General features: G+C 39.4%; 1 protein-coding gene across 1 annotated transcript in view; it reads right to left on the bottom strand.

Moving 5' to 3' along the window:
- The window catches only part of LOC106087640 (galactose mutarotase), a 78,424-nt gene that overhangs the window by 20,844 nt on the left and 29,833 nt on the right, over positions 1-27,747 (bottom strand). Inside the window, exons 3-5 of the mRNA XM_013252754.2 lie at positions 17,813-18,186; positions 6,111-6,352; positions 4,811-4,913 (exon numbers count right to left, since the gene is read on the bottom strand). Of these exons, the coding sequence (XP_013108208.2) occupies positions 4,811-4,913; positions 6,111-6,352; positions 17,813-18,186 (719 nt within the window). The remainder of the gene's footprint in view (positions 1-4,810; positions 4,914-6,110; positions 6,353-17,812; positions 18,187-27,747) is intronic.

Raw genomic sequence — 27,747 nt, forward strand, 5'->3', positions numbered from 1 at the left:
AACATAATCTTAATGATGAAATAACCCAATAACTACGGCAGCACAGTAATAAGTGTCTCAATTAACTAAATTTATGGGCTTCAGACCCTAAATCGGTATATCGGTCCACATGACAGCTATAATAAAATATCGTCCGATCTTTACAATATCAGGGTCAGATGGCGGGAGGCTTGAAACATATCACTGATTCACATTTCAGTAAAATCGGGTAATAATTAGACCCTTAATAGACATATCGGTCTATATGACAGCTATAACTAAATATAACCCGATCTGAACGATATTCAAGTCGGATGACGGGAAGCTCAAAATAACTCACTTTGAGTCCCATTTTGTCATAATGGGTCAAATAAGCCATTTGACGTGTCTTCAGGAGAAAAAGCGCCACTCATTGGGTCCCATATTGACATGAACTTCGAATATATTTGTTTAGAGCAGATTTGGGTTTGGGGGGGGGGGGGTAATCTAATTTCCATGTCCCGAGCCTGAGGTTCCCCCTGGACCCTCGAACCACATCAGTCATCATCTCGTTGACTCCACTGATCCACAGATCAAAATTTCAAAGGGTTTTATATAACCGTTCCCAAACCGCAGATTTATTGGTAGGTATTTTTCGATATCATGCCACTGTGCATCATCTTAAGTTCCTTTGCAGTGAGTGGTGTCTTACATTTTTTTCTTTGGCCTAGAGGTCTGATGCTCTAAACTGTCTTCGGCTTTTTAGTTGGCGAGGTCTCATAGAGTGACTCAACAATCTCCTTCGAACCTATTGTATTATACTTATGCCGCACTACCTCTCCATTGAGTGGTAAATGCCATTACCAAGCTTAACGGTGTCCTTAAATAGAATATTTCGAACCCTTTTCTTTAGAAATATTATTTTATCCTCTGCATAGCAGACTGTTTCAAATTTCATCATTGTTGAGGTTCCTCGCCAGTTTTTTTTTTTTTGTAGTAGTCATCCACACCAGCGCTGACAGAATCTTATGGTGGCGGTCAAAAAAAACTATAATAGTTGAAATTTTCAACATTTCCGTTGAGTTCTCATATTTCATTGAACATTTCTCTCATTAATTTTGCCTTCTTTCTGTTGAATTTAAGAGTTTCTTGTATAATTTACAAATTAATTAAATGTTTGGCCTTGAGCAATGCCACAGCCAATGTTGTTGTGCTGATTTGCCTTTTGCTATTTATGTGGAATCCTTAAACAAAATTTGCTATAGCCGCCAGGCTAACTTTTACTACAAACACAAGCACAAGCACAACACACACCACATTGATTAGTCTTCTATAAATGGTTTTAAAATTAATTTTAATCAGATTATTTCCACTTATTGGATTTCATTTGCAGTGCAGCACACGCTTTTTCATAATTACTTAAATAAACAAATATTAATTAACCATAAAGTGTTAAAATGCCTCTTGGTTTCACGTTTCATGTTGTTTTTTTTTTTTTTTGTTGTTCAACACTAATGCCATGAACATAATCCCTAATAGCTGCTGCCAAAGAACCAAAAGGAGCTTTCAACGTTTTTATGATGGCGAGGCATTGCAGTGCTTCACTTCATTATTGGCAGTCGAAACTGAAGCTGTGGATCTGTTGAAATGGCTCTAAAAACGCAGTCAATAACAAAAACAACAACAAACAGCAGCACAATGTGAAAAAAATTTTTTTTTCAAAAAAAAACTTTTTAAAGCATGCATAAAAACATTTATGGATGTTTCTCAAAGTAATCGTGCAGAAAAACAACTGACCCCGCCTCCCCCCCACAGTTGTAATGCGTCAAGGAGACTTTGCAGTGGAAGTAGCAGCAGTAGCCAGTGGTAAAGAGAACGCTTAGCCAGTCTCAAAGTTTTTAATTAAGCCATCCCCCTTAACATCAAAAAGGTATGAAACAAGCGTTCAAACCAAAATACATGGAAAAAGGGCATCAAAATCGATAGGAGCCAAAGAAAAAAAAAGTTAACACTTATTCAGGCATCATTGGTCAATAAATTACACTTATGCCAACTTTAAACAAGAGGAGAGATTTTTGCTAACTTTTCTCTGGGAGTGGAGCCAATATTAAACTGGCCGTATGTTGGGTAATGGCAATTCTTGTGTAACAGAGATTTTTAGGTGGTAAAATTCATATTGAAGATCTTTTTCCACATGCATGCTGTTGGAAGTTGTGGTAAGGCCATGGTCCGAACCCTTTTTTTTATCGAAGACTACGAATTTTGTGAAATTTTCAGGAACCCTTCCCATGGCAGCCGGTTGTACGCACCCAATTGAACCGATGGAACCCTCAACGGCAAGTGCTGCCGCCTCAGTGTACGTGTTCGTCTTTTTTCGTCATGGAAGAGGCGCATCCCGGAGTGCCTTCTCCGCACGCTTCTGGTCCGTGCCGGGATTGAAAAGAACCCTGGACCCTGGCTCTGTTCGGTTTGCCAGAACCATCTCCATCATCGGTCGGTGTCGGTGAAGTGTAACCGTTGCATGGAGTGACTACATTTCCGATCTTGCTCAGGCCTCACTTCACTACGGGAGTATAGTATAGCCATCAGTGGGTCACAAGCGTCGTCGTCGCCTTCTGCGTCCTCGTCGCCTTCTGCGTCCTCGTCGCCTTCTGCGTCCTCGTCGCCTTCTGCGTCCTCGTCGCCTTCTGCGTCCTCGTCGCCTTCTGCGTCCTCGTCGCCTTCTGCGTCCTCGTCGCCTTCTGCGTCCTCGTCGCCTTCTGCGTCCTCGTCGCCTTCTGCGTCCTCGTCGCCTTCTGCGTCCTCGTCGCCTTCTGCGTCCTCGTCGCCTTCTGCGTCCTCGTCGCCTTCTGCGTCCTCGTCGCCTTCTGCGTCCTCGTCGCCTTCTGCGTCCTCGTCGCCTTCTGCGTCCTCGTCGCCTTCTGCGTCCTCGTCGCCTTCTGCGTCCTCGTCGCCTTCTGCGTCCTCGTCGCCTTCTGCGTCCTCGTCGCCTTCTGCGTCCTCGTCGCCTTCTGCGTCCTCGTCGCCTTCTGCGTCCTCGTCGCCTTCTGCGTCCTCGTCGCCTTCTGCGTCCTCGTCGCCTTCTGCGTCCTCGTCGCCTTCTGCGTCCTCGTCGCCTTCTGCGTCCTCGTCGCCTTCTGCGTCCTCGTCGCCTTCTGCGTCCTCGTCGCCTTCTGCGTCCTCGTCGCCTTCTGCGTCCTCGTCGCCTTCTGCGTCCTCGTCGCCTTCTGCGTCCTCGTCGCCTTCTGCGTCCTCGTCGCCTTCTGCGTCCTCGTCGCCTTCTGCGTCCTCGTCGCCTTCTGCGTCCTCGTCGCCTTCTGCGTCCTCGTCGTCGGACTATGTGTCCCCCCGACCTCTCCCGTACGGCAATATACACAACGGCAGCATCCCAGCCCAACGAAACTGCAACGGGCTCCGTGGCAAGATCGATGAGATTGTGGATTTCATGAGTCGGAGAGATATATTGGGCGCAGCGATCCAGGAGACAAAGTTGACCAACACTTGTAGCTTGCACAGTTGTCACGGATACAATGTGCTACGTAAGGATCGCTCAAGGAATGGAGGTGGGGGATTGGCCTTCGTGATACACCATTCCGTGCAATATAGACCCATCTCGCCTGGCACTAGGGACCCCTATATGGAGTCCATGGGGATAGCAGTGAGGTGCGGTACCGCCGAGATAGAGCTATACAACGTGTACATACCGCCGGTTGGTAGCTGTGTCCCGATTAATGGCCAAGCTTACAACCCCGACATAAGTGGGTTACTATCTGGCCATAAGCGTCTGGTTCTATGGGACTTTAATGCATTCTCCCCTAGGTACCGACCAGCGTGGCATAGCTTTGGCAGAGCAGATTGAAAGCTCCACGTTTTGCACGGTGAATGAGGATGCCCCCACTAGGAATTCCATTGCATCCCCTGATCTCCTGAGTGACGTATCCTGGCAAGCCGTCATCTCTTTGGGGTCAGACCACCTCCCCATAACTCTCACCATCGAACGACAACCCGACTTCATAGCCTCTGAGCGCCGGATGTTTACCCATCAGAAGGAGGCCGATTGGGCTGGCTTCAGAGAGTATACCAATCGCCGCTTCAGTGTGCCAAATATTGCCAAATATCACCGACTATGAGTTCCTTCCTGGATCCTTGGCAATAACAATTTTTCATAAAAAATTTGGATAATTTGTATCCATTTCACAAATACAGAATGATTTTTGAGAATTTTTCGATTTCGAATCACAGTGAAGCCCTATACCACCGTAGTGGTGTAGGGCATAAAAATATCCTTCGTATAATTCCACCTGGCGAGATATAGTCCGTATTTCACAATGCCTCCATTTGCCATCTACATGTCCACTTTGAATACACAAAATAAACTTGCTTATTTGCTTACTAATATCAGAGGGGTTTGAGCGGTTTTTCCTTCATCTATACCCCCTCCCCTTTTACAAAACAAGTTTCTCGTGTATGCTCTTTTTTGCACAAAAATGCTATTGCAGAGTATGGATTTTTTTAATTAATTTCATTTGATTGGAGTTTCCCGCATATGCGAGAGTAAGGTTTTGTTGTATTCTGACGGGAGTATTTTTCATTTTTTTTTTTCATGTCGAACACTTGCGCATACGAATAAAAACTTTGCCTTTTAAATTTCAAGGGTTTTGTTGAGCTTCTACTGGGGATTAAAAAAAAAAATCAAAAAAACTCCGATCAACTTTTACATTGAATGCCAGGCTAAATGTCTGTGTATTGGCTTCACCATTCACTATCCAGCATTTACGTTTACATTTTTGATGATATGAATCCAGAAATATTTGCAGTTATTTCAGTTTTCACCATGGAAACGCTGACTTACCTCTCCTTTTTCCGTATCCGGCATGGAATTGGATGTGTAAAGTTGCACACCCGGTTGATTGGAGGCAATTTCAAGCCAACGCCCCGAAGAAGGATGCGAAACTCTGTGTGTAGGTGTGTGTTGGTGTGGAAAAGTTGAAATTAAATGAAAACAATGAATGTTAATAAAAATATAACTACTAATTAAATAGAAGGAAACAAGAATCGATGGAAACAGATTCTTATAAATTGATTGTTTTAAATCAATAAATGCAAATGTAAAAATTTCAAGAACATACGAGGAGGAAAAAGTTTTTAATGAAATGAATTGGCAACAAACAACAAAACAGTGGCAAAATGAGATTGCGTGAAGTCTGGCCAGGATGGGTCTTTTAGGAACTCCGCTATGTTATGTTATGTTATGTTATGTTATGTTATGTTATGTTATGTTATGTTATGTTATGTTATGTTATGTTATGTTATGTTATGTTATGTTATGTTATGTTATGTTATGTTATGTTATGTTATGTTATGTTATGTTATGTTATGTTATGTTATGTTATGTTATGTTATGTTATGTTATGTTATGTTATGTTATGTTATGTTATGTTATGTTATGTTATGTTATGTTATGTTATGTTATGTTATGTTATGTTATGTTATGTTATGTTATGTTATGTTATGTTATGTTATGTTATGTTATGTTATGTTATGTTATGTTATGTTATGTTATGTTATGTTATGTTATGTTATGTTATGTTATGTTATGTTATGTTATGTTATGTTATGTTATGTTATGTTATGTTATGTTATGTTATGTTATGTTATGTTATGTTATGTTATGTTATGTTATGTTATGTTATGTTATGTTATGTTATGTTATGTTATGTTATGTTATGTTATGTTATGTTATGTTATGTTATGTTATGTTATGTTATGTTATGTTATGTTATGTTATGTTATGTTATGTTATGTTATGTTATGTTATGTTATGTTATGTTATGTTATGTTATGTTATGTTATGTTATGTTATGTTATGTTATGTTATGTTATGTTATGTTATGTTATGTTATGTTATGTTATGTTATGTTATGTTATGTTATGTTATGTTATGTTATGTTATGTTATGTTATGTTATGTTATGTTATGTTATGTTATGTTATGTTATGTTATGTTATGTTATGTTATGTTATGTTATGTTATGTTATGTTATGTTATGTTATGTTATGTTATGTTATGTTATGTTATGTTATGTTATGTTATGTTATGTTATGTTATGTTATATTCAGTAGTAGTTTCAAAATTCTTCATCTTCCACTTACTTGGCTATAACATTCACACGCTCTCCATCATTGTTCTTATCCGCACAATAGTTATCATCATAACCATTGATGGGTAATAGAGCTTTAAGGCGTTCACCCAAATTAACCATTTTTCGCAAATCGTAAAGTGTGCCCTCGACCGATGTGAAATTGCCCGTGGGAATGGAATCGGCATCTGTTTCAGTTATTTTATCAGCATTTATCATGATGTGATGATCATATATGGCCGCCTTGCCGCCCACCTGTAATGGGAGACATTATGAATACAATTAGAGATAATTACCGACCATTGTCCATATAACGACATAGGTGTGTGTGTATGTGTGTACTTGTGTGTGGGCTTAAGGTTTCACATTTTGATTTTTGTGGCATTTGTTGTGCATTTCTGGGGATGCCCCGTTAGTGTGTGGTTTGAATGTAAGTGAATTGGTGGGGACTAATCGCAAAGTGAGTTATCTCAAAGCTCAAATGAAATGAAGGCAAGTGAAAGCGTGCTATGTTCGTGCGGGCCGAATCTTTTATACCCTCCACCATGAATCGTGTTGGTCAAGTTCTTTGCCCGATATCTCCCTATTGGTAAATAAAGCATTATGGATAAGAATTCAAATGGCGCCCGAGCAGGGACCCGATGCGAATCGTACTGCGGAAATAACGAACCTGCCGCCACCGAGGGAACGTCGGGTTCCAACGATGACAATGGTGCCAAAACCGAACCGAATTAAACTCTTGGCCCAGGATAACTCAGGTGGATCTACTAAATCAAACGCGAGCAACTCCTTGATCATAGCTGACCCGTAAATAAGGGCGACCATCGAAGGTTTTACCGAGGACCATCTTCGGAAACAGCTCAGTGAACATATCCGAGCAAAATGAATGCGAGGTTCATCCAAAAACTTATTAAATTGGTTCAGTGTGAAGAAACCGTATATTAAGACATGGCATGAGTTTTGTTCCAAGGTAGTGAGACTCTTCTTATCGAAAAGGTATGTGAGCCATATTTAGCATAATTTCCACAACCGCAGAGGTAAGCATGTCCGCCAATGACGCTGAACGCCTGGGTTCAAATCTTGGCAAGACCATCATAAAATTTCCAGCGGTGGTTATCCCCTCCTTATGCTGGCGACATTCGTGAGGTGCTATGCCATGTACAAACTTCTCCTCAAAAGAGGTGTCGCACTGCTGCGAGCCGTTCGGACTCGGCTATTAAAAGGAGGTCCCTTATAATTGAGCTTAAACTTGAATCGGACTGCACTCATTGATATGTGAGAAGTTTGCCTCTGTTCCTTAATGGAGTGATCATGGGCAAATTTGCAACCCGAAGCCTTTCGGGTCGGTACAGTCCGAGTTAAGGGCGTGGGCGATCAATGCCCATTCAACCCTGTGGAACAGCTAAACGGTCGGTGGGACGGCGAAAATCCTATGGGTGATCCAGATCGTTAGAAGGCGAGGCTATAACTGAATGAAAGAGGTCAGTATAGCTCTCGGTGTCATAACGGAACACATGGGACTGCAAGCTCACTTATGTAAAATCGGTGCGGCAAGTGATAGCATGTGTCGGGCATGCGGGGAAGATGATGAGACGCTGAAGCATTTCCTATGTCATTGTCTGATTTTCGCGGCTAACAGACATCGGTACTTAGGTGGGGACACAATACCAGACATGAACCAATTTGGGGGCGTGGCATGGAAAACAAGTAAGGATTTTGAAGTAGCACGGAGTTCCTAACTTAAATTTTACTGTTTTTCGAAGTTACTGTTTTACCTGATTACTGACTTAGGTGTATGTCCATAGTGGCATGGGGCGGATTAATACTTGTACCCTCTTTTCAACCTGACCTAAGCTAACCTAGCTCGCATCCGCGACTCATTCTCAACCGTGCCTAGCTCGCATCAACGATACGGTCACATAAGCGCCTAGCTTGCTTCCGCGACTTGTTAGCCCCCGCGACCCATTCGCATCTACGTCTAGCTCGCATACACGACTCCATCGCATCCTCCTCTATTACACCCTTCCCCTGCTAGAAATCTTTGCATCCCGTAGACTTTGTGGTTGCGATATTTGAAATTCTAAATACGAAAATTATGTCCCCACATACATAGGAAGGCAACTGCCATTCCCTACCACCGAACCAGAAAACGAAGACAACGATCCCTAGATCAGCCAGTCCAGCGCTCAATTTATACAAGGAGTGCCCCACAACAATGCGCCCGCTATCTATCCCAAACACTATTCTTTGCCCGCATCGACGACTGACGCCTTCCACCAACGTCCACCGATAGTTCTCGATCAATCATAACTCGCCTGCCGTAGGTATCCGCACCAACCAAAAGCACTAACAAGCGGGCCCTGAAATTCCAAGTGCCTCGCCGTCGGGACTACACTAGCTGAGCCCGCTTTAACTCCCGTATAAACTCACCCATCCCCCATGAAGCGCTTCTACAATTGAGCGCCTGTGAGCAAGAGCCGAAGAAGATACTCAACTCACTCCTCGCCACATTGCCATGGACATACATAACACACGTAAATTGTAACGTAGAATTAAACCAATGAAGTCTCTTTAAGGTTTGTTGGTCCTTAAGCTAACACTGTTGACGGCTGAACTTACCTCCGCCTTCGACGAAACCACAAACTATTGGAGCTATATTTGGTTATGGACCTATTTGGGCTTTATTCGGAATATTCCATTTTGTAAAATTTTAGCCAAATTGGATAAGAATTGCGTCTTCTAGGCGCTCAAGAAGTAAAATCTGGAAATCGCTTTGCATGGGAGCTATATCAGGTTATGAACTAAACCATATGAAGCACGTATGTTGTAGGTAATGGCAAAAGTCATTGTGCAAAATTTGAACAAAATCATTCTTAAACTGCGCCCTCTAGAGGCCCAAGTGCAATCGAGAGATCGGTTTATTTAGGAGTCATATTAGACTTTAGACCAATTACGGTCATACATGGCTCGTTTATTTGAGGTCATAGTGGATGTAATCGTGCAAAATTTCTGCCAAATCGGATAAAAATGCGCCCTCTAGAGGCTCAAAGGTATTTTAGGTTCTGCACCGATTTGGGCCACACGTGGCTTGGATGTTGGAGACCACGGTATATAATATTTTGTAACATTTTAGCCAAAGTGGACAAGAATTGCGTCTATAGGCTCCTAAAGGCTCAAGAATGACAATCGTGAGACCGATTAACAAGGAAGCTATATCAGGTTATGAACTGATCCATATCAAGCACATATGTTTGAGGTAATCGAAGAAGTTGTTGTGCAAAATTTTACCCAAGTCATACAAGAACTGCGCCCTCTAGGGTGTGTTATCGAGGTATCGGTTTATATGGCAGTTATATCAGAGATTGGACCAATTCAGATCATACTTGGCAAATCGGATAAGAATTGCGCCCTCTAGAGGCTCAAATATACCTACTGTCGTTTTTGTGTGTTAAGGTCACTTTGCCATTAACCTCCTCATGTATCTGTTTCCTCGTGTGTGTTCATGTGTGCGTTATTGCTAATGCATGGCTTCGTAATGACCCCTCAATAATTCTTACTCCTTGGCTAATAAATCTTTAATTATTTTGCGGTTAAATTGTGGTGTGCCATGCCAGTACTTTGGCATTTTGATACCCTCCGCCATAGTATGGGTGGTAAACTAATTTCGTCATTCCGTTGGTAACACATCGATATATTGATCTGAAACCCAACAAAGTCAATATATTTTTGATCGTCTTGATAGTCGATTTAGCCCTACCCTTCCGTCCGTCCGTCCGTCTGTCCTTCCGTTCGTCCGTCTGTCCTTCCGTCCGTCCGTCTGTGCTTCCGTCCGTCTGTCCTTCCGTCCGTCTGTCCTTCCGTCCGTCTGTCCTTCCGTCCGTCTGTCCTTCCGTCCGTCTGTCCTTCCGTCCGTCTGTCCTTCCGTCCGTCTGTCCTTCCGTCCGTCCGTCCGTCCGTCCTTCCGTCCGTCCTTCCGTCCGTCCTTCCGTCCGTCCGTCCGTCCTTCCGTCCGTTCGTCCTTCCGTCCGTCCCGCCTTCCGTCCGTCCTTCCGTCCGTCCGTCCGTCTGTCCTTCCGTCCGTCCGCCTGTCCTTCCTTCTGTTGAAAACTCGCTAACTTCCATAGTAATAAATCTAGGAGCTTGAAATTTTCCACTAATACTTCCTATTTGTGTAGGTCAGTTGGGATGGTAAATGGGCTATATCGGTCAATGTTTTAAAATAGCTCCCATATAAACCGATCCTGGATCTGGATTTCTTGAGCCTCTAGAGGGCGCAATAATTATCCTATTTGACTGAGAATTTGACGTATTTCCTTCTAACTTTCAACTACTGTGCCAAGAATGCTCAAAATCGGTTTATAACCTGATATAGCTGTCATATAAACCGATCTCGGATCTTGAACTTAACTAACCGCTAGAGGGCGCAATTATTATATGATTTGGCCGACATTTCGCATGAAGTATTTTGTTTTAATTTCAATGGAACTGTGCGAAGTAAGATCCAAATCGCCTCATTACCTGATATAGCTCCCATATAAACCGATCTCTGATCTTGATTTCAAGATCCACTAGAGGGCGCAAATATTATCCGATTTGGCTGAAATTTTGCATGAAGTGTTTTGTTTGTTAATTTCCAACAACTGTTTTTATTGGGTTGCCCAAAAAGTAATTGCGGATTTTTCATATAGTCGGCATTGACAAATTTTTTCAACGGCTTGTGACTCTGTAATTGCATTCTTTCTTCTGTCAGTTATCAGCTGTTACTTTCAGCTTGCTTTAGAAAAAAAGTGTAAAAAAAGTATATTTGATTAAAGTTCATTCTAAGTTTTATTAAAAATGCATTTACTTTCTTTAAAAAAATCCGCAATTACTTTTTGGGCAACCCATAGAATGATCCCAATTGCTGATGCAGCTCCTATATAAACATATCTCCCGATTTTATTTCTTGATTCACTAAAGGGCGCAATTCTTATTCGATTTGGCTGAAATTTTGCATAATGACTTCCACTTTGGTCTCCAACAGCCAAACCAAGTATAGCCCCAATCGGTTCATAACTTGGTACCAATAGCTCCAATAGCTGGCAATTCTTATCCATTATCATTTGTTTGCCTAAAATGTCGGACAAAGAACTTGGCAAATGTGATCCATGGTGGAGGGTATATAAGATTCGGTCCGGCCGAACATAGCACCCTTTTACTTGTTAATAATCCTTTGTTCACACCCTATTTGCAGTAAGAATTAAAATGTCCTAAGGATTCGCTTTGGAGGATTATTCTATGGTTGCGATTTAATTAATGGATTGTATATTCTTAGATAAGTGTCAGACGCAATTAATGTTCTAAATTGACACAGTTGATATTATGAAGGTGTTTCAAGGAGGTTTCTGTTAAAAGTTTTGTAATAACGGGCGTCAAGTAATCATTATTGCAAAAGCCATTAAACCTCAATAAACTGAAATCTGTGTAGCTGAGCTAATAGTAAATTATCAGTTCATTCATCAGCACAGAGCCAGAGAGTGTGGACAGACAGAGAGTGTAGTCAGACAGAACTCGCTGATTGCTAAAAAATCTCCCGCCGTTCCCTCATGCTTTCGTCTATGGCACCAGACAGAAAAGAGATGAAAGGTAAACATATAGCGCAATTTACAGGTTCGTATAGGCTCGAAATTATTATGCCGTCCCCCATAGAATGGGGGATTGTTTTCTATCATGTTCGTTTGGCTGTCTATCTTATTACTCTCAAATACCTTTCATCTGGCTGAACCTGGCCCTCTCCACTGCATCTTCTTTCTCTCTATAATAGCTTTTATTTGAGCCCTATATTGCCAAGGTTCCATTTGGGGGTGTTTTTTTGACCTGGGACGACCCCTGAATTATTTTCGCCGGAATGTGGATATCAATTTCGTGCTCCACTGCCTAATTGTAGGCCAGCGTAGCTCAGAGGTTAGCATGTCAGCCTATGATGCTGAATGTCTGAGTTCGAATTCTGGCGAGAACATCAGAAAAAATTTTTGAGCGGTGGTTATTCCCTTCTGATGCTCATTTATGAGGATTTTTCATTTATGAGGAACTTTGCTACGTAAAAACTACTCCCCAAAGTGGTGTCGCACTGCGGCACGCCGTTCGGATTCGGCTATAAAAAGGAGGCCCCTTATCATTGAGCTTAAACTTTAATCGGACAGCACTCATTGATATGTGAAAAGTTTGCCCCTTGTCCCTAATGGGATATTCATCGGCAAATTTGCATTGCTCCACTACCTATACCTTTCTTTTAAGCCCCATATTGCCATGGCGGGTATATATTTCCGGTTTGAGAGTTATTTTGACGATAGAGGACCATCCAGACACTTAGTTCTTAAATTCCGAAATATAAGAGTGCTCTTCTCTAAGCCCGAGGGAAAGATCAAGTGGTGGGAGACACCTCGAAACTTGGTGTCAGAGATTTTAGAATGAGCGCAGAAGATCGAGAAGCTTGGAACGCTGTTCTACGTTCGGCTAGTGGAACAAATGTTTTGTCATAGCTAATTAAAGAAAGAAAAGCTTTTCTCTGAGCTATCTTTTATTGAGTCCCATATGCCATGGTTAGTTAATAAGTCCATTTTGGTAGGTGTTTCATAGGTGGAGCGGACCCCAAGATATTTGGTTATGAAAGTAAGTCTCAATTTCGTCATTTACTGCCAAAGACTTGTAATTTGAGCCCCATATTGCTTTGGTCGGTAAATATGTCCGATTTAGGCGATGTTTTTGTGGGTGAAGCAGGACCCCAGCCACATGGCCCCACATTTGGTGACCCCATTCGATTTCTACTCTCAAATACCTCTCATTTGAGTCCCATATTACCATGTTTGTTTTTTATATAAATTTGGCGGGCTTCGCTGGTGGGGCGGTCCCCCTAGGCACCCCACCTCGAATTTGTATACCAATTTTTTGTGTTTAGTTCACAACTAGTAAAAGAGATGCGGAAGGTTTAAGAGAAGACGATTTCAGACTTCCGAGGCCATTATACCATTTGAGAGGGGGTGACTGTGTTTGAGGACGTTGAGACCTTGGTTTTCACCGATGGCTCCAAAATGGAGTCAGAATTGGATTGGCAGTCTAATCGGAAGCAATCATAAAAATATATGTCTAAGACTGCCGAAAGAGATAGGAAAAACGGGTTTTCTCCAATCTTTGTGATCTTGCATACGCAGCACATCTCGAGGAGGTCTCTCTAAATACCTAGAAAAAGATGGTTCAGACAGATAACGCGATGAGATCGGACAAAGAAGCTTAGCCTAGCAGAATCACTGGTTAGCACCCACCGAAAAGACAGTTTGGATGGGCATGAACCCTTTCTCCTCTGGGGTTGCCGGGTCGGATAGGAGGCCTTCCTAAAATTGTGTGGATTCGATGCCGAAAAGCCGAATAACCAACGCTTTTACAAGAAAAGGGCTCGATTAGGAACGTCGTAACCAATGGTGCTCCGCAAGGAGGGGTTTTGTATACTCTTTTGTGGCTTCTGGTTGTCAATAGGATTCTGAGGTCTTCCATGAAGAAAAGGGTGCAAGTCATTCCCTACGCGGATGACGCCGTCGTCATGGTGGGTTCCAGCTTGATTGCCACTATTGCGGTTTTCATGCAGGTGGCGTTGAGGAAGCTGACTCTATAGGCGAAGGCCAAAGGGCTTGCCATAAATCCTGGAAAGATGGAGTAGATATTTTTCACCAGGAGCAAAGGCTACGACCCTAATTGCTTGATCTGAACCATTCAGATGTCGGGAGTTTCTATTAGTCAAACTTCAGCAAAATTCGATAATAAATGCGGCTTTTATGGCAGATTGGTTTATATGACAGCTATATTTAAATATGGTGCGGGGAGTAATATTGGGTTGCCCAAAAAGTAATTGCGGATTTTTCATATAGTCGGCGTTGACAAATTTTTTCACAGCTTGTGACTCTGTAATTGCATTCTTTCTTCAGTCAGTTATCAGCTGTTACTTTTAGCTTGCTTTAGAAAAAAAGTGTAAAAAAGTATATTTGATTAAAGTTCATTCTAAGTATTATTAAAAATGCATTTACTTTCTTTTAAAAATCCGCAATTACTTTTTGGGCAACCCACTAATATCGGAATATTGCTCTGCGAGCCTATGATGTATATATTTTCTTGATCGTCCTGACATTCTATGTCGATCAACCATGTCTGTGTGTCTGTCCGTCCATCGGTGTGGCTGTTTGCATCTATTGCAACTTATTAGGTAGGGGTTCAGACTAAGGCCTGGAACGGTACACTACATTTTTCGGCCGATTTTCACCAATTGATGTCTGGTGTGACATCGAGCTTTGGACAAGAACTTAAGGTGAAGCGCCCGGAAAGAGGCTCTAAACGCCATTCTCGATCTTAGTTTTTGCACCTGTATTTGGGTTGTGTGCAGTGAAGATCGCCATGACAAAGGCTGTGCTTAGTCCCGGGTCATTGAGGGAACGAAGTAGCCAATGAGCTGACCATGAAAAGATAGCAGATTGGCGCATTTCGTGCTACGGAGCACCCTCCTATGCAAGCTTCTTGGTAGGGTAGACACTTTCTGGACTGGTGCTGTGGGTTGTAGAGAAGAAATGCTGTGGCCAAGTACTTCGCGGAACAGGACGTCGCATATACAAGGACCTTACGTCTTTGACGTAGAGCTGGACGCAAGGCTGAGCAATAACAAGCAGGAGTTGTAGACGATTGCGGATATTTTGTATCACTGCCCCACAAATGCGAGGAGAAGACACAACAGGGCAATGGTTGGATACCCGAACCCAGTCGTTCGGCGTCATAGGCGTACATATTAACCTCTGCGCCACAGTGGCTGGATTATCAACGCTTTCACTAGTAGAGGGAGCGATTAGGAAAATTTCGACCAGAGGAATTCCTTTCTGGCTTCTGGTGATAACCAGAAGTTATTTCGAGAAGGAGAGGGTAAAAGTAGTTACCTACGCGGATGACACTGTCATGATGATGGGTTCCAGCTTGTCCTTAAGCAGGTTAAGTTCGATAATGGGCTATGTCGGACTATATCTTGATATAGCAACCATATAGACCGATCCGGCGATTTAGGGTCTTAGGTCCTTAAAAGCCACATTTATTATACGATTTTGCTGAAATTTGGCACAGTGAGTTGTGTTAAGCCACTCGACTTCTTTCTTCAATTGGGCTCAGATCGGTCCAGATTTGGATATAGCTCCCATATAGATCGATCCATCGATTTAAGGTTTTGGGCCCATTAAAGGAGCATTTATTATCCGATTTCGCTGAAATTTGGGACAGTGAGTTGTGTTAGGCCCTTCGACATCCTTCGTCAATTTGGCCCAGATCGGTCCAGATTTGGATATAGCTGCCATCTCTCGATTTATGGTTTTGGGCCCATAAAAGACGCATTTATTATCCGATTTTCCTAAAACGTAGGACAGTAAGTTGAGTTAGGCCATTCGACATCCTTCTTGAATTTGGCCCAGATCGGTCCAGATTTGGATATAACTGTCATACAGACCGATCTCTCGATATAAGGTTTTGGGATCATAAAAGGCCACTTTCAATATCCGATTTCGCCGAAATTTGGGACAGTGAGTTGTGTTAGGCCCTTCGGCAGCCCTCTTCAATTTGGCCCAGATCGGTCCAGATTTGGATAAAGATGCCATATAGACCGATCCATTGATTTAAGGTTTGGGCCCATAAAAGGAGCATTTACTATCCGATTTCGCTGAAATTTAGGACAGTGTGTTGTGTTAGGCCCTTCGACATCCTTCGTCAAATTGGCCCAGAGCGGTCCAGATTTGGATATAGCTGCCACATAGACCGGCATTTATTGTCCGATGTCGCCAAAATTTGGTACAGTGAGTTTAATTAGGCCCATCGACATCCTTCTACAATATGACACAGTTCGGTCCACATTTGGATATGGCTGTCGTATAGACCGATCTCTCGATTTAAGATCTTGGGCCCATGAAAGACGCATTTATTATCCGATTTTGCAAAAATTCATTACACTTCGTTGAGTTAGGCCCTTCGACATCCTTCTTCAATTTGGCCCAGATCGGTCCAGATTTGGATATAGCTGTCATACAGACCGATCTCTCGATATATGGTTTTGGGCCCATAAAAGGCGCATTTATTGTCCGATTTTGCTAAAATTCAGAACAGTTAGTTGAGTTAGGCCCTTCGACATCCTTCTTCAATTTGGCCCATATCGGTCCAGATTTGGATATAGCTGTCATACAGACCGATCGTCGCGGGAACAGGATGGCCATTGGTTATTTGAAGGCGCCGATAACTGGCCTTGTCATATCAAGCATCATAGGCACTCAGTATTTGTGCAAAAGCCGGTGCCGCCCGGCCTCTCATTGAAACTCCCCGCTCAATACCGCTGATTGTCCGCGACTGCCGTTGCCGCGTTTCCGTATGGAGCATTCCACTATCCCCAACCTGTGGACGCGTCCGGTAGCTCGCAGCTAAGCTTCTCGTGCAACAATGCAACACACAAATTGGAGCTCAATGCTCCAGCCTGTGAGGTGCTCACAGCTATCCCTTGTCAGGACATAGAAGCTCATTTAATAAATGTTTTTCCATTGTTATTAAGATTTTCGTAATAATTAACAAAATTTCCTAGGAACTTTCCATTAAGGATCAGGATATGATGATGATAAGGGACCTCCTTTTTTATGCCAAGCCGGATGTGCGTGTCGCATAGCGACACCACTTGGTAGAGAAGTTTTAACATGGCAGGATATCTCACAGAAGCAGCCAGCATTAGTAAGGGGATAACCACCGCTGAAAATTTTGTTGATATTCACGCCAGGATTTAAACCCAGTCGTTCGGCGGACATACTAACCTCTGCGTTACGGTGGCCTTTCTTAACATCAAATTTACAATTTTTCGCATACTTTTCAAGATTAAAAAATGCCATAGTTTTTTTTTTGCAGTTAGAATGCATTGTTGTCTCCCCACTTATCCTTAACACTGCTAGTTTTGTAAATTGACATATACCAAGGGAACTATTGTATCTCCAATGCTTGGCAGTTCACACACATCACACTTTCCAGAACCTTCACAATTTGAATAAATTGCTGTGCTTTGAAATTGACATTTTCAATTTTCAATGATCTAGTGAAGCGCTGCTTGCTCTTGAACAATAGAGGGAAGCCCATGGTGCAACCTTTAACCAGCCATCACAAAGACCTACGGAATTGGATTGGTGACAGGTCGGTCATAAATCTTCCACTTAAAAATCTTCCGCTGGGAAATGTTTTTTCTAAACATTGAGCTACGACAAAATATCCATGGAAGGACATCATGGGACAGGTAGTATAACGAAAATAAAGCTGCATAGCCATGCAATATCGATGGGTGAGAGATAACATTGCAGCAACATATCCTTCCGACAATTTCAATTTCATTTGAATTCCATTCCATTTCCTATTTGCAACAAATTTTGTTCTTTACACAGCACAGAGCATGTGTTAGTGAATGGGTGTGTGTGTGTGTGTGTGTGCAACTTAATCCTCAACTCAATCAAGACAAAACTATGGCAAGCAGCATATTGTTAAGGCCAAACAACCCGTCTCTGACCTACAATCAAACAACACACTCAAACAACCGCCCCGACCATCTTGCCACACACATGGTTGGAGTGGCCGGAACCAAACACAAGGAAATGCACGAGTACATATCGATCGTTAGATCTATCGATTTCTACTTACATGTCCAGCCAAATTGAAATAGCTATGATTTGTCATATTGACAGCCGTCGCTTTTGTTGTCTCCGCTTGCATCTGTAGATGCACACAGTTGTCCTCGGTTAATGCGATTTTCACTGTTGCGGTTACTTCGCCAGGATATCCTTCGTGTCCGTCCGGCGAGTGGTGCTGCAGTGTAATGCCGTCTTTGTGTTGACCCACCACTTGCCAATGGACTTTGTCAAAACCAATGAAGCCGCCATGCAGTTGGTGTTTGTTGTTAAAATTTCGAGCCACCTGTATCTCTTTGCCGTTCAACATGAAACGTCCATTACCGATGCGATTGCACACTCGACCAACGGTGGCACCGAAATAGGGATTTGTTGGCGTTTGATAACCTAAAAGCAAACACAAATTTGTATGGAAAGGAAATGAGAAGAATGTTACGAACAGAAAAGCCATTTTCGGAAAAGTGTCTTAGAAGGCAAGCACATTACAGAAAATATAAAAGTGGGGAGTTTTTGTGAAAATTCAATTTCGCAATCATTTTGCACATACAAATTACCAATATTTAAGGAGAATTTTCTCTATTGGCAGCGAATTTTGTTCTTAAAAAATTTTAGAGTAATTTTTTTACAAAAAAAAAATGGTTACGAATCTTTTCTAGAACAAATTAATAGCGATTTTTTTTAGAAAAAAGTTGATACAAAAATTGTTATTGATATTTTTTGATAAGAAACCAATTTTTAGTGAATTTTTTCGACAAATATCATTATATCAAAATTTGTTCTTTAAAAAATTGTAATCGAAATTTTTTTGTAAAATTTTTTTTTCTAATTTCTTTCTACAAGAAAAATGTTTTTCGTTTAAAAGTTGCAATCAAAATTTTTGGTTAAAAAAATATCGATATTTCTGCCCTTAAAAAGTTGTAGCGTAATTTTTGAACTTAAAAAGTTGTATCGAAATATTTCTTTAAAAAATTTGGTATCGAAATGTTTGTTCAAAAAAGTTTGTATCGAAATATTTCAATTATTTTCGAAAAATTTTTTGCTAAAAAAATTTTAAAAAGTTTTAGAAAAATTTGGTATCCAAATATTTTCTATACAAAGATGTTATCGATTTTTTTATAAAAAAATGTTATCGAAATTTCGTCGATAAAAAAGTGTTATCAACATTTTTTTCTGTAAAATTTTTTTTTATCGAAATGTTTGCCATAAAAAGTTGGTATCGAAATATATATGTTGTTGTCGACATTTTTTCCAAAAAAAGTGGTATCGAAATATTTTCTATAATTTTATCGATTTAAAAAAAAGGTTATCGAAACTTATTCTTTAAAAATGTCTATCAACATTTTTGCTGTAAAAATTTTTATCTATATCAAATTGTTGTTGAAATGTTTTCTATAAAAATCAGTACCAGTTTTTCTTTAAAAATTTCTACTAAATTTTCCATGGACATTCCATTAACTAACTGGGGATACTTTTCTCACATCAATGAGTTCAGTCCAATTCAAGATCTAAGTTCAATAATAAGGGTTCTCCTTTTTTATGCCGAGTCCGAACATAGTGCCGCATAGCGACACCACTTGGTAGAAAAATTTTACTCGCTACGGTGGCTTCCAAATCATTTTTTCTAGAAAAAGTTGTCATACATTTTTTTTCTTTAAAAATTTTTATAAAATAGTTTAATTGTTATCGAAAAGTCAAATTTTTACCGATTTTATTTGTTATCGACATTTTTTTTGGTACTGAAATTTTGCTTTAAAAATTTTTATCAAAATTTTTTAAAAATATAATAGAAAAATCTATAAAGCGAACTTTTTCGTATAAAAATTTGATAGTTAAGTTTTTTCTATTAATTTTTTTTCTATTTTTTCCATTGATACAAACATTTTTTCTAAAAACTTTCATTTATGAAAAATCTCCTCTCACAAATTATAATCGAACATCTCTGCTAGGGAAAATTTGTTTCGCAATATTTTCTGTAAAAGTTTTTATCAAAAATTTTGCAAAAATAAATTGCTAATTTTCTGTCAACAATTGTTATCGAAAAATCTTTTCTTCAAAATTGTAATCAAATACACTAGAAACATTTGGTTTCGATATTTTTCTGAAAATAATTGGTATATTATAGTTGCAATCAAGAAATTTTCTAAAAAGTTTTTATCGAAAAAATCTTTTAAAAAATTGTTATCGAAAAATTTTTCTAAAAAAATGTTATCAAAAATTTTTTCTAAAAAAATTTTATCGAAAAATTTTTTCTAAAACAATTTTTTCGAAAATTTTAAAACAAATTATTGAAAAACAAGAAAAAAATGTTATCGATTTTTAAAAAAAAATTGTTATCGCAATTTTTTTTTAAATTGTTGTTGACATTTTTTTAAGAAATTGTTATCGAAATTTGTCAAGAAATTGTTATCAAAATTTTTTAAGAAATTGTTATCGAATTTTTTTATGGAACTGTTATCGACTTTGTTTTTTATTGTTATCAATTTTTTAAATTGTTACCGAAAAATTAAAAAAAAAATCAAAATCTCTTACAAAGGAAAATTTTTTCTATTACAATTGATAGTAAAATTTTTCCTATAAACACTTGTTATTTAAAAATCAATTGTTATCGAAAAATCTTTTGTTAAAAATTGTTATCAAATTCTCTAGAAACATTTGTTATCGATCCTTTTTAGAAATAATTGGAACCAAACTTTTGCTGTAAAAGTTGTAATCAACAAATTGTTATCGAAAAATTTCCAAAAGATTGTTATCGAAGGTTTTTAAAAAAGTTGCAACGACAATTTTTCAAAAAAAAAGAAAATGTTGTAGAAAATTTAAAAAAAAAATTCTTGTCTAAAATTTTTCAAAAAAATCTTATCTAAAATTTTTCAAAAAATGTTTATCGTAAATTTTTCAAAAAATTTTTATCGTAAATTTTTTAAAAAATTTTTCAACAAATTTTTATCGAAAATTTTTCAAAAAATTTTTATCAAAAATTTTTCAAAAAAATTCTTTAAAAAATTATAATTGAACTTGTTTTAATTTTGATTGATAGCAAAATTTTCACCAATAAACATTTGTTATTGAAACATCTTCTCTTAAAAACTGTTATCGACCTTTTTCTGTAAAAATTTTTTATCGAAAAACCTAAAAATTTTCATGAAAAAAAAAATTGTTATTGAAAAATTTTCTTAAAACAACTGCAATCGAAAAATCGTTTCATAAAATTTTTTTTCCAAATTTTCTAAAAAAGTAGTTTCGAAGTTTTTTCTGCAAAATTTGTTATCAAAAAAATTTGAAAACAAAATTTTTTAATAAAATTCTCTACTTAAAACTCTTTTCTATATATTATTGGCTATGAAAATTGTTCATAAAAAAGTGTTATCCAAATATTTTCTTTGAAAATCGATTACAATTGATTTCGAAATTTTTTCTATAAAAAGTCGTTACAAAATGTTTTTTATTGAAAATTCGTATCGAAATGTTTTCTAGAAACAATTGGTCAATCGATCTTGTTTTTAGAAAAATCTTGGTACTAAAATTCTATCTATAATAGGGTAGTAGGTAAGAGTGGTAGTCTCCAGAGACGACAGCGGCCTCTGGTGTAAATCGAACACACTATTCCCGCACTGACAATCCGAGCACGCTACCAATTCGACTACAGGTGCACTAAAAAAGGTATAAGCTGGACGGGACTACAAAGCACAAAGGAAAAATTTTTTCCTCAAATTGTTATCAAAAATTTTCCCCTCTTCTCTACTTTGGTATCGTCCTTTTTTTCTAGAAAAAAATTGTATGGAAAATTTTTCTATAAAAATTGTTATCAAATATTAAAAAAAAAAATATTTTTTTTAAACAAATTCTTATTGATTTTTTTTACAATTTTTTTTATTTTAGATGAATTTTTCAAAAAATGATATAGTTGCGATGCAAAATACATAGAAAAATTTGTTACACAAAAATTTTTTTATTTAAAATTCGTAGACACTTGGCACCCTGTTCTCCATTGGTTTTTTGGACACAAAATTAAGCGAAATAAAAAGGGACGCAACATGAATGTATCTCTCGCTGTACAAATCATTTTTGTTCTTTGGTGTGCCGTTGTTGTTGCTGGTGGTGAAGTCCAACGGCATTTGGGGCCAATGTTGACGAACTTTAGAAGGCAACAAAACAAGTGGTTTTCCGACAAAAACAACCACAAGAAAGGATGCAGGATGTGGTTGAACATCACTAGGGAGGGTTTAACACACTTAGAGAGTGTGGGCTGCGCTTCGGCCTGGGAATGGTGGGTCATCAGACTCATTTCGATTTTTTTGCCAGCTTTATTACAACGGAAGTGGTCATTGTAAAACTTGATGACGACAACGATGTTGTGATGATGACAATGCCATAGTCCACTACAATTTTTTTTTATGGAAGTTTCATGGGTTGAGGTCATAAAAAGAGCAAAGCAAAGCAAGACTCCGTGGGGTGTTCCTAGTGTGGCTACGGTGTCTATGTTGAGGAACAAAAAATCAAAACGGCTACAAAATCAACAGCAACATCATGGACGAACCACAATGGCCACGACAAAAAATCAGTGAAAATAAAACTGTACTCGGCATCATAAAAAAAATATTTTTTCTTACAGCAAAAATTCTTTGCAAAATCAGTTCATAGCCCTTAATGTTGTAACGAGGGTAGGAATTGAAACATATGCATAAGGGAACATCATATGGAAACAACAAAACTGATGAAAACTCAAAAAGTTAATTGGGCTCAAAAAATCAAATCGGGATATTTCGGCTAGAAGTGATTAAATTTGATTACTAATATTCCTGAACCAAAATTGGTATGAGTCAAAATTAATAGGCAAACTAAAGGAATGTCATTATTGTACACCGGAAAAAGAGAAGATCATTGACATTTTTTTTAAAAATTTCATTAGCTAACCTCGTACATCAACTTTTGTTTGCTGAAATCTGGTGAAAATATGCTTCCTCCACGGTTTTGTTGTAAAAAAAAAACTCTCACTTTTTGCCATTGACATGACGTGGCGTGGATGTACTCGTCTGAGAGAGGCTTCTTCATTTTGCTGCCTCAGACCGGAAAAAAAGTTCCACAAGTGGCGAAAAGAAAACATTTAGAGAGTGGCAACAAAATTTGACTCTTTATGTTCATCGTCAGCGTTATATACTATGGTCAATTGTTGGCTGCCAAGTCTTTATAAAGTTTTGTTTGTTGACCGAATTGCACAGTGGGACAACTAAAAGTATGTATTATGCTCAACATCATTTGAAGGAAATTTGTCTTTCTTTTATACCCACCACCGATGGATGGGTATACTCATTTTGTCATTCCGTTTGCGTCGTATCATTAAATTCCTGGGAGTCGTATTTGGCGCTGTTGTTAGAAGGCAAAACAAACCACTACAATGAAAATTTCAGCCAAATTGGACAAAATTGAAGCTGGCAGGTGCTAAAGAAGTAAAATTATATGGGAGCCATTGCGGCTTCCAGAGGCTCAAGAAGTTAAATCGGGAGATCGGTTTATGTGGGAGCTATAGCCAAATCTGAACCGATATGTCCCATTTGCAATCCCTATCGACCTACATCAATATTTAGTATCTGTGCAAAATTTCAAGCGGTTAGATTTACGCGTGCGACCTCTATCGTGATTTCGACAGACGGACGGACATGGCTAGATCGACTTAGAACATCAAGACGATCAAGAATATATATACTTTATGGGATCTTAGACAAATATTTCGAGGTGTTACAAACGGAATAACTGGATTAGTATACTTCCATCCTATGGTGGTGGCTATAATGAGCTGCGTTAGATATTTTTGCTGGATTTGCCTAGATTGGACCATATTTCGGACCAAGTGCCGGAGTCTGTTAGTTGTAAAAGCTGTCGCCCGTACCGAAGTCCATACTGTCTCCCTTCTCTTTACTCTCAGTAGGAAATGTTTAAGTGGCAGCCTGACATCAGACTCACATAGACGTTTTTGTCCATTGTGAACAGGAGACAGAAGGTGCCTTTTAGTTCCTACCGGATGGGCTCCCGGATCGTTGTAAAATTCTAAGACGATTTAACGATGTCCGTGTGTCTGTTCGTGTGTTGTAATCATTCTACAGCCCTTAAAAATTTTGCACAGACTCATACTTTTTCTATACGCAGGTTAAGTTCTTGAACGGGCCACATTGAACTATGTTTGGATATAGCTGCCATATAGACCGATCTGCCGATTTTGGGTTTTAGGCCTATAATAGGAGCATTTATAACCCGATTTCACTGAAATTCGGAACAGTGAGTTGTATCAAGACACCCAACATCTGTCCCGCATAGGCTGCAGATAGGGCTATGTTTAGATATAGCGGCCATACAGACCGATATTCAGCTTTAAAGTTTAAAGACCATGACAGACGCATTTATTCTTATTTGTACAAGGGTCCTCGACATCCGACGCGAATATGATGTATATAGGACCATATTAACAAATAGCAGCCATATAGACCTATTTAGAGTCTTAAGCCTATAACAGGCGCAGTGAGTTTTATTAGGCCCGTCGATATCCGAACCAAAAATGGTCCAGATCGGAACATATTTGGATATTGCTGCCATATAGATCGATCTGTCGATTTTGGGTCTTGGGTGTAATCGAGCGCATTTATTACCCAATTACCCAAGAATAAGTGAGTTGTTGGAAGCATGTAAACGTTTGGTGGCATCGCAAGCTGATGAGGCCCTTGGCAAAGGCCGAAATCGTGATCCTCTCAGCCCGCACCCAATACATTTAACACACCATATGTGCTGAGACTCTTTAAAAGGTTTTTGTAATTTTTTGTTTGGTGGCATCGCAATCTGATGAGGCCTCTGGCAAAGGTCGAAATCGCCACAATTGCTGAGACTATTCAAAAGGTTTTTGTTATTTTGTTTTTCTATTTGAAATAAAAGCAAAAAATAAAAACACATTGGTCTAAGCTGGTTAATCCAACAATAATATGAAATAATTTTTATGACCAAACTTAAGAAGCGCAATAATTATTATTTTGCATTTAGAAAATTTAGTTTTTTCAAAATTTTTTTTCTTACCGAAAAATTTTTGTAATTTATCCGTTAGAAAAGGTACTGTTTCTATACCCTGCACCATAGAATGGGGGTATACTAATTTCGTCATTCCGTTTGTAACACATCGAAATATTGATTTGAGACCCAACACAGTATATATTCTTGATCGTCTTGACATTCTAAGTCGATATAGGGTGTCCCCCTGTCCGTCGCTCGAACGCACACTTACTTTCGAAGGAAAAAAGCCAGAGGCTTGCAATTTTCCATAAATATTTTCTATAAGTGTAGATCGGTTGTGATTCTAAATGGGCCATATGGGTCCATGTTTTGTTATAACTGCCATATAAACCGATCTAGGATCTTGACTGCTGGAGCCACTAAGTGGGGGAGATCTTATGCGATTTGGCTGAAATTTTGTTTGAAGTGTTTGGAATGGTCCAAATCGGTTTATAACCGATCTCGGATCTTGAGTTCCTGAGCCCATATGGGTCCATGTTTTGTTATAACTGGCATATAAACCGATCTAGGATCTTGACTGCTGGAGACACTAAGTGGAGCATATCTTATGCGATTTGACTGAAATTTTCTATGAAGTGTTTGGTATGGTCCAAATCGGTTCATAACCGATCTCGGATCTTGAGCCTCTGATGGGAAAAATTATTATTACCATTTGGCTGAAACCTTGCATGAAGGTTTCCCTCCTCATCGACCGCAGGAGGACGAGAGAGTTGCTGGCGTTCGATAAGATGTCGATGAGTACTTTGACAGGGGTCATAGCGGCGCGCGTGGGTATACCGCACAATGACTTCTGTAGGAGTTGCCACGATGAGGATGAGGAGGAGACTATTGAGCACTTGCTGTGTTCCTGTCCAGGTCTGCAGAGGCGTAGGCTCTCCTTTCTGGGGAGCCGTTTCTTCTGTGATTTGGGTCAACATGCGAACGTACCTTTGGTATCTCTCCTGAGGTTTGTTGAGGGAACAGGATGTTTCGGACGGAGAAGTGACACAGGCTCCGGCGTAGGTAGATCCGTGCTTGCGTAGGGAAGGACGATTCTTCAGCTCCCGCTCGGGTTGCTCCACACCTCCTGTCTTTTTCTTTTTATTCGTGTACAATCTCTAGTACGAGGTCTCACATTTTCCCTTTTCTTCACTTTCTCTCTCTATAGTACCACAATGGGAAAAACTGGCCTCCGATAGAACTCACCTTTGGTGGGCTCCCATATAAACCGATCTCCCAATTTTTACTGCTCGAGCTTTTAAAGGGCTCAATTTTTCTCCGTTATTACTGAAATTTTGTACACTGACTTCTTATATGACCTTCACGAGCCAAATATGGTCTGAGTCGGACCATAACCTGATATAGCTCTCATATAAACGATCTTGAGATTTTACTTTTTGAGCTCTTATAGGGCGCAAATCCTATCCAGTTTGACTGAGATTTTCTACATGACTTCTACATCTCCAACATCCAAGCCAAGTTGGCTCGAATGGGTTTATGACCTGATGAAGCTCTAATAGGATAGCAATTTTTATCCATTATCCATTGTTTGCCTATAAAGAGATAGCGGGCAACGAACTTCACAAATGCGATCAATGGCGGAGGGTATTTAAGATTCCACCCGGCCGAATTTAGCACGCTTTTACTTCTTTTAAATTTTTTCTTTAAAATTTGACTTTTAGAAACCATTTCGTTAAAATGTTGTCCTAATTTATTTACAGAAAATTTCATAAAAATTTTGGTTTTGAAGAAAATGTTATTCAAATTTTGTGTGTGCAAATTTCTTTTAAATTTCCCCACTGTTCTCCAATTGCAATTTTATCCACATAAAGTGGCCCTTATTCTGGACTCTTGAGTGACATTTTTTATTTCTGATGCAATTTAGTGACCCACCAATTTTATCGTTTGTTTTGCCAGTTATAGAGATACAACCAACGTTCCCTAGTGCTACAGTGACGTTATGCAGTTTCAGCTACACTTCACAAGCCAACAAAGAAACACGAAAGGGAACGATGAAAAACTTTAACCATGGAACCCCAAAATGCTTGTAAGCGTTGTAAATTAGTGTTGCCATTTTGGCCCCAATGCCAATCATTTCCGCAGCATGCTCTCAAACTCAAACTTAGGGCAATGTAGTGGTTGACCAAAATGGTGGGGGTGAGGGTTGAAGCATAGCAGGCAGCCATGCAGCCAGCATGGCTGCTTGCACTCTAGAAGTGTGCAAAAGTAACAAATTGTTGGTCTGAAGTAGTTGTCGAAAAGATTTGTTCCAAATGATGAGTGTAAAACTTAGCGGATTTTTTTTTCGCAATTTTTCTTTCCACCAAAGTGTTTTCCTTTATAATTTTCAAGTTTATTTCTAGCTGGATGAAGTGGTGGTCTTTTTCAACAGCGAATTTTGTTGTGCCTTTTTTCGACAATTGGTATTTGGAGGGGGATAAAGTTGAATTCAAATTGTGAGCTGAAGCGAAAAAAATTGTGAATGCCAATAGCCAAAGATTAACTGAAATCACAGCGGTCACACTGTTGAAAAATGGCCAAAGGACATTTGGAGGAAATACAATGAAGAGAGAGAGAGAGAGAGAGAGAGAGAGAGAACACAAAAATGAAATCTCCACTTGGTAAGGCCACCATAAATAAACGCAAGGAAGCAATTTTCAAACAGGGGGTCGTTAAACTTGAGGTTATTGTGAGATCCTATTGTGAGGCACTTCTACTAGGGTATAAAGTTTTGTAGCTTGAAGGATATCTTTTTAGAAATAGAAAAGCAGCGAGGTCGATTAATCTCTAAGAAGCGGCATAGAGGTCGATTATATGATGGGTCTTGAATGAATGAGGTTTAAGGGTCTCATGAAGGCAAATTGTGGGGTCGAATTTAGGGTATCCTATCAGGATATCATTAAGGCAAAAGGTCAGTAG

This window comes from Stomoxys calcitrans, chromosome 4, assembly GCF_963082655.1.
Source record: "Stomoxys calcitrans chromosome 4, idStoCalc2.1, whole genome shotgun sequence".
In the NCBI taxonomy this organism is placed as follows: domain Eukaryota; kingdom Metazoa; phylum Arthropoda; class Insecta; order Diptera; family Muscidae; genus Stomoxys; species Stomoxys calcitrans.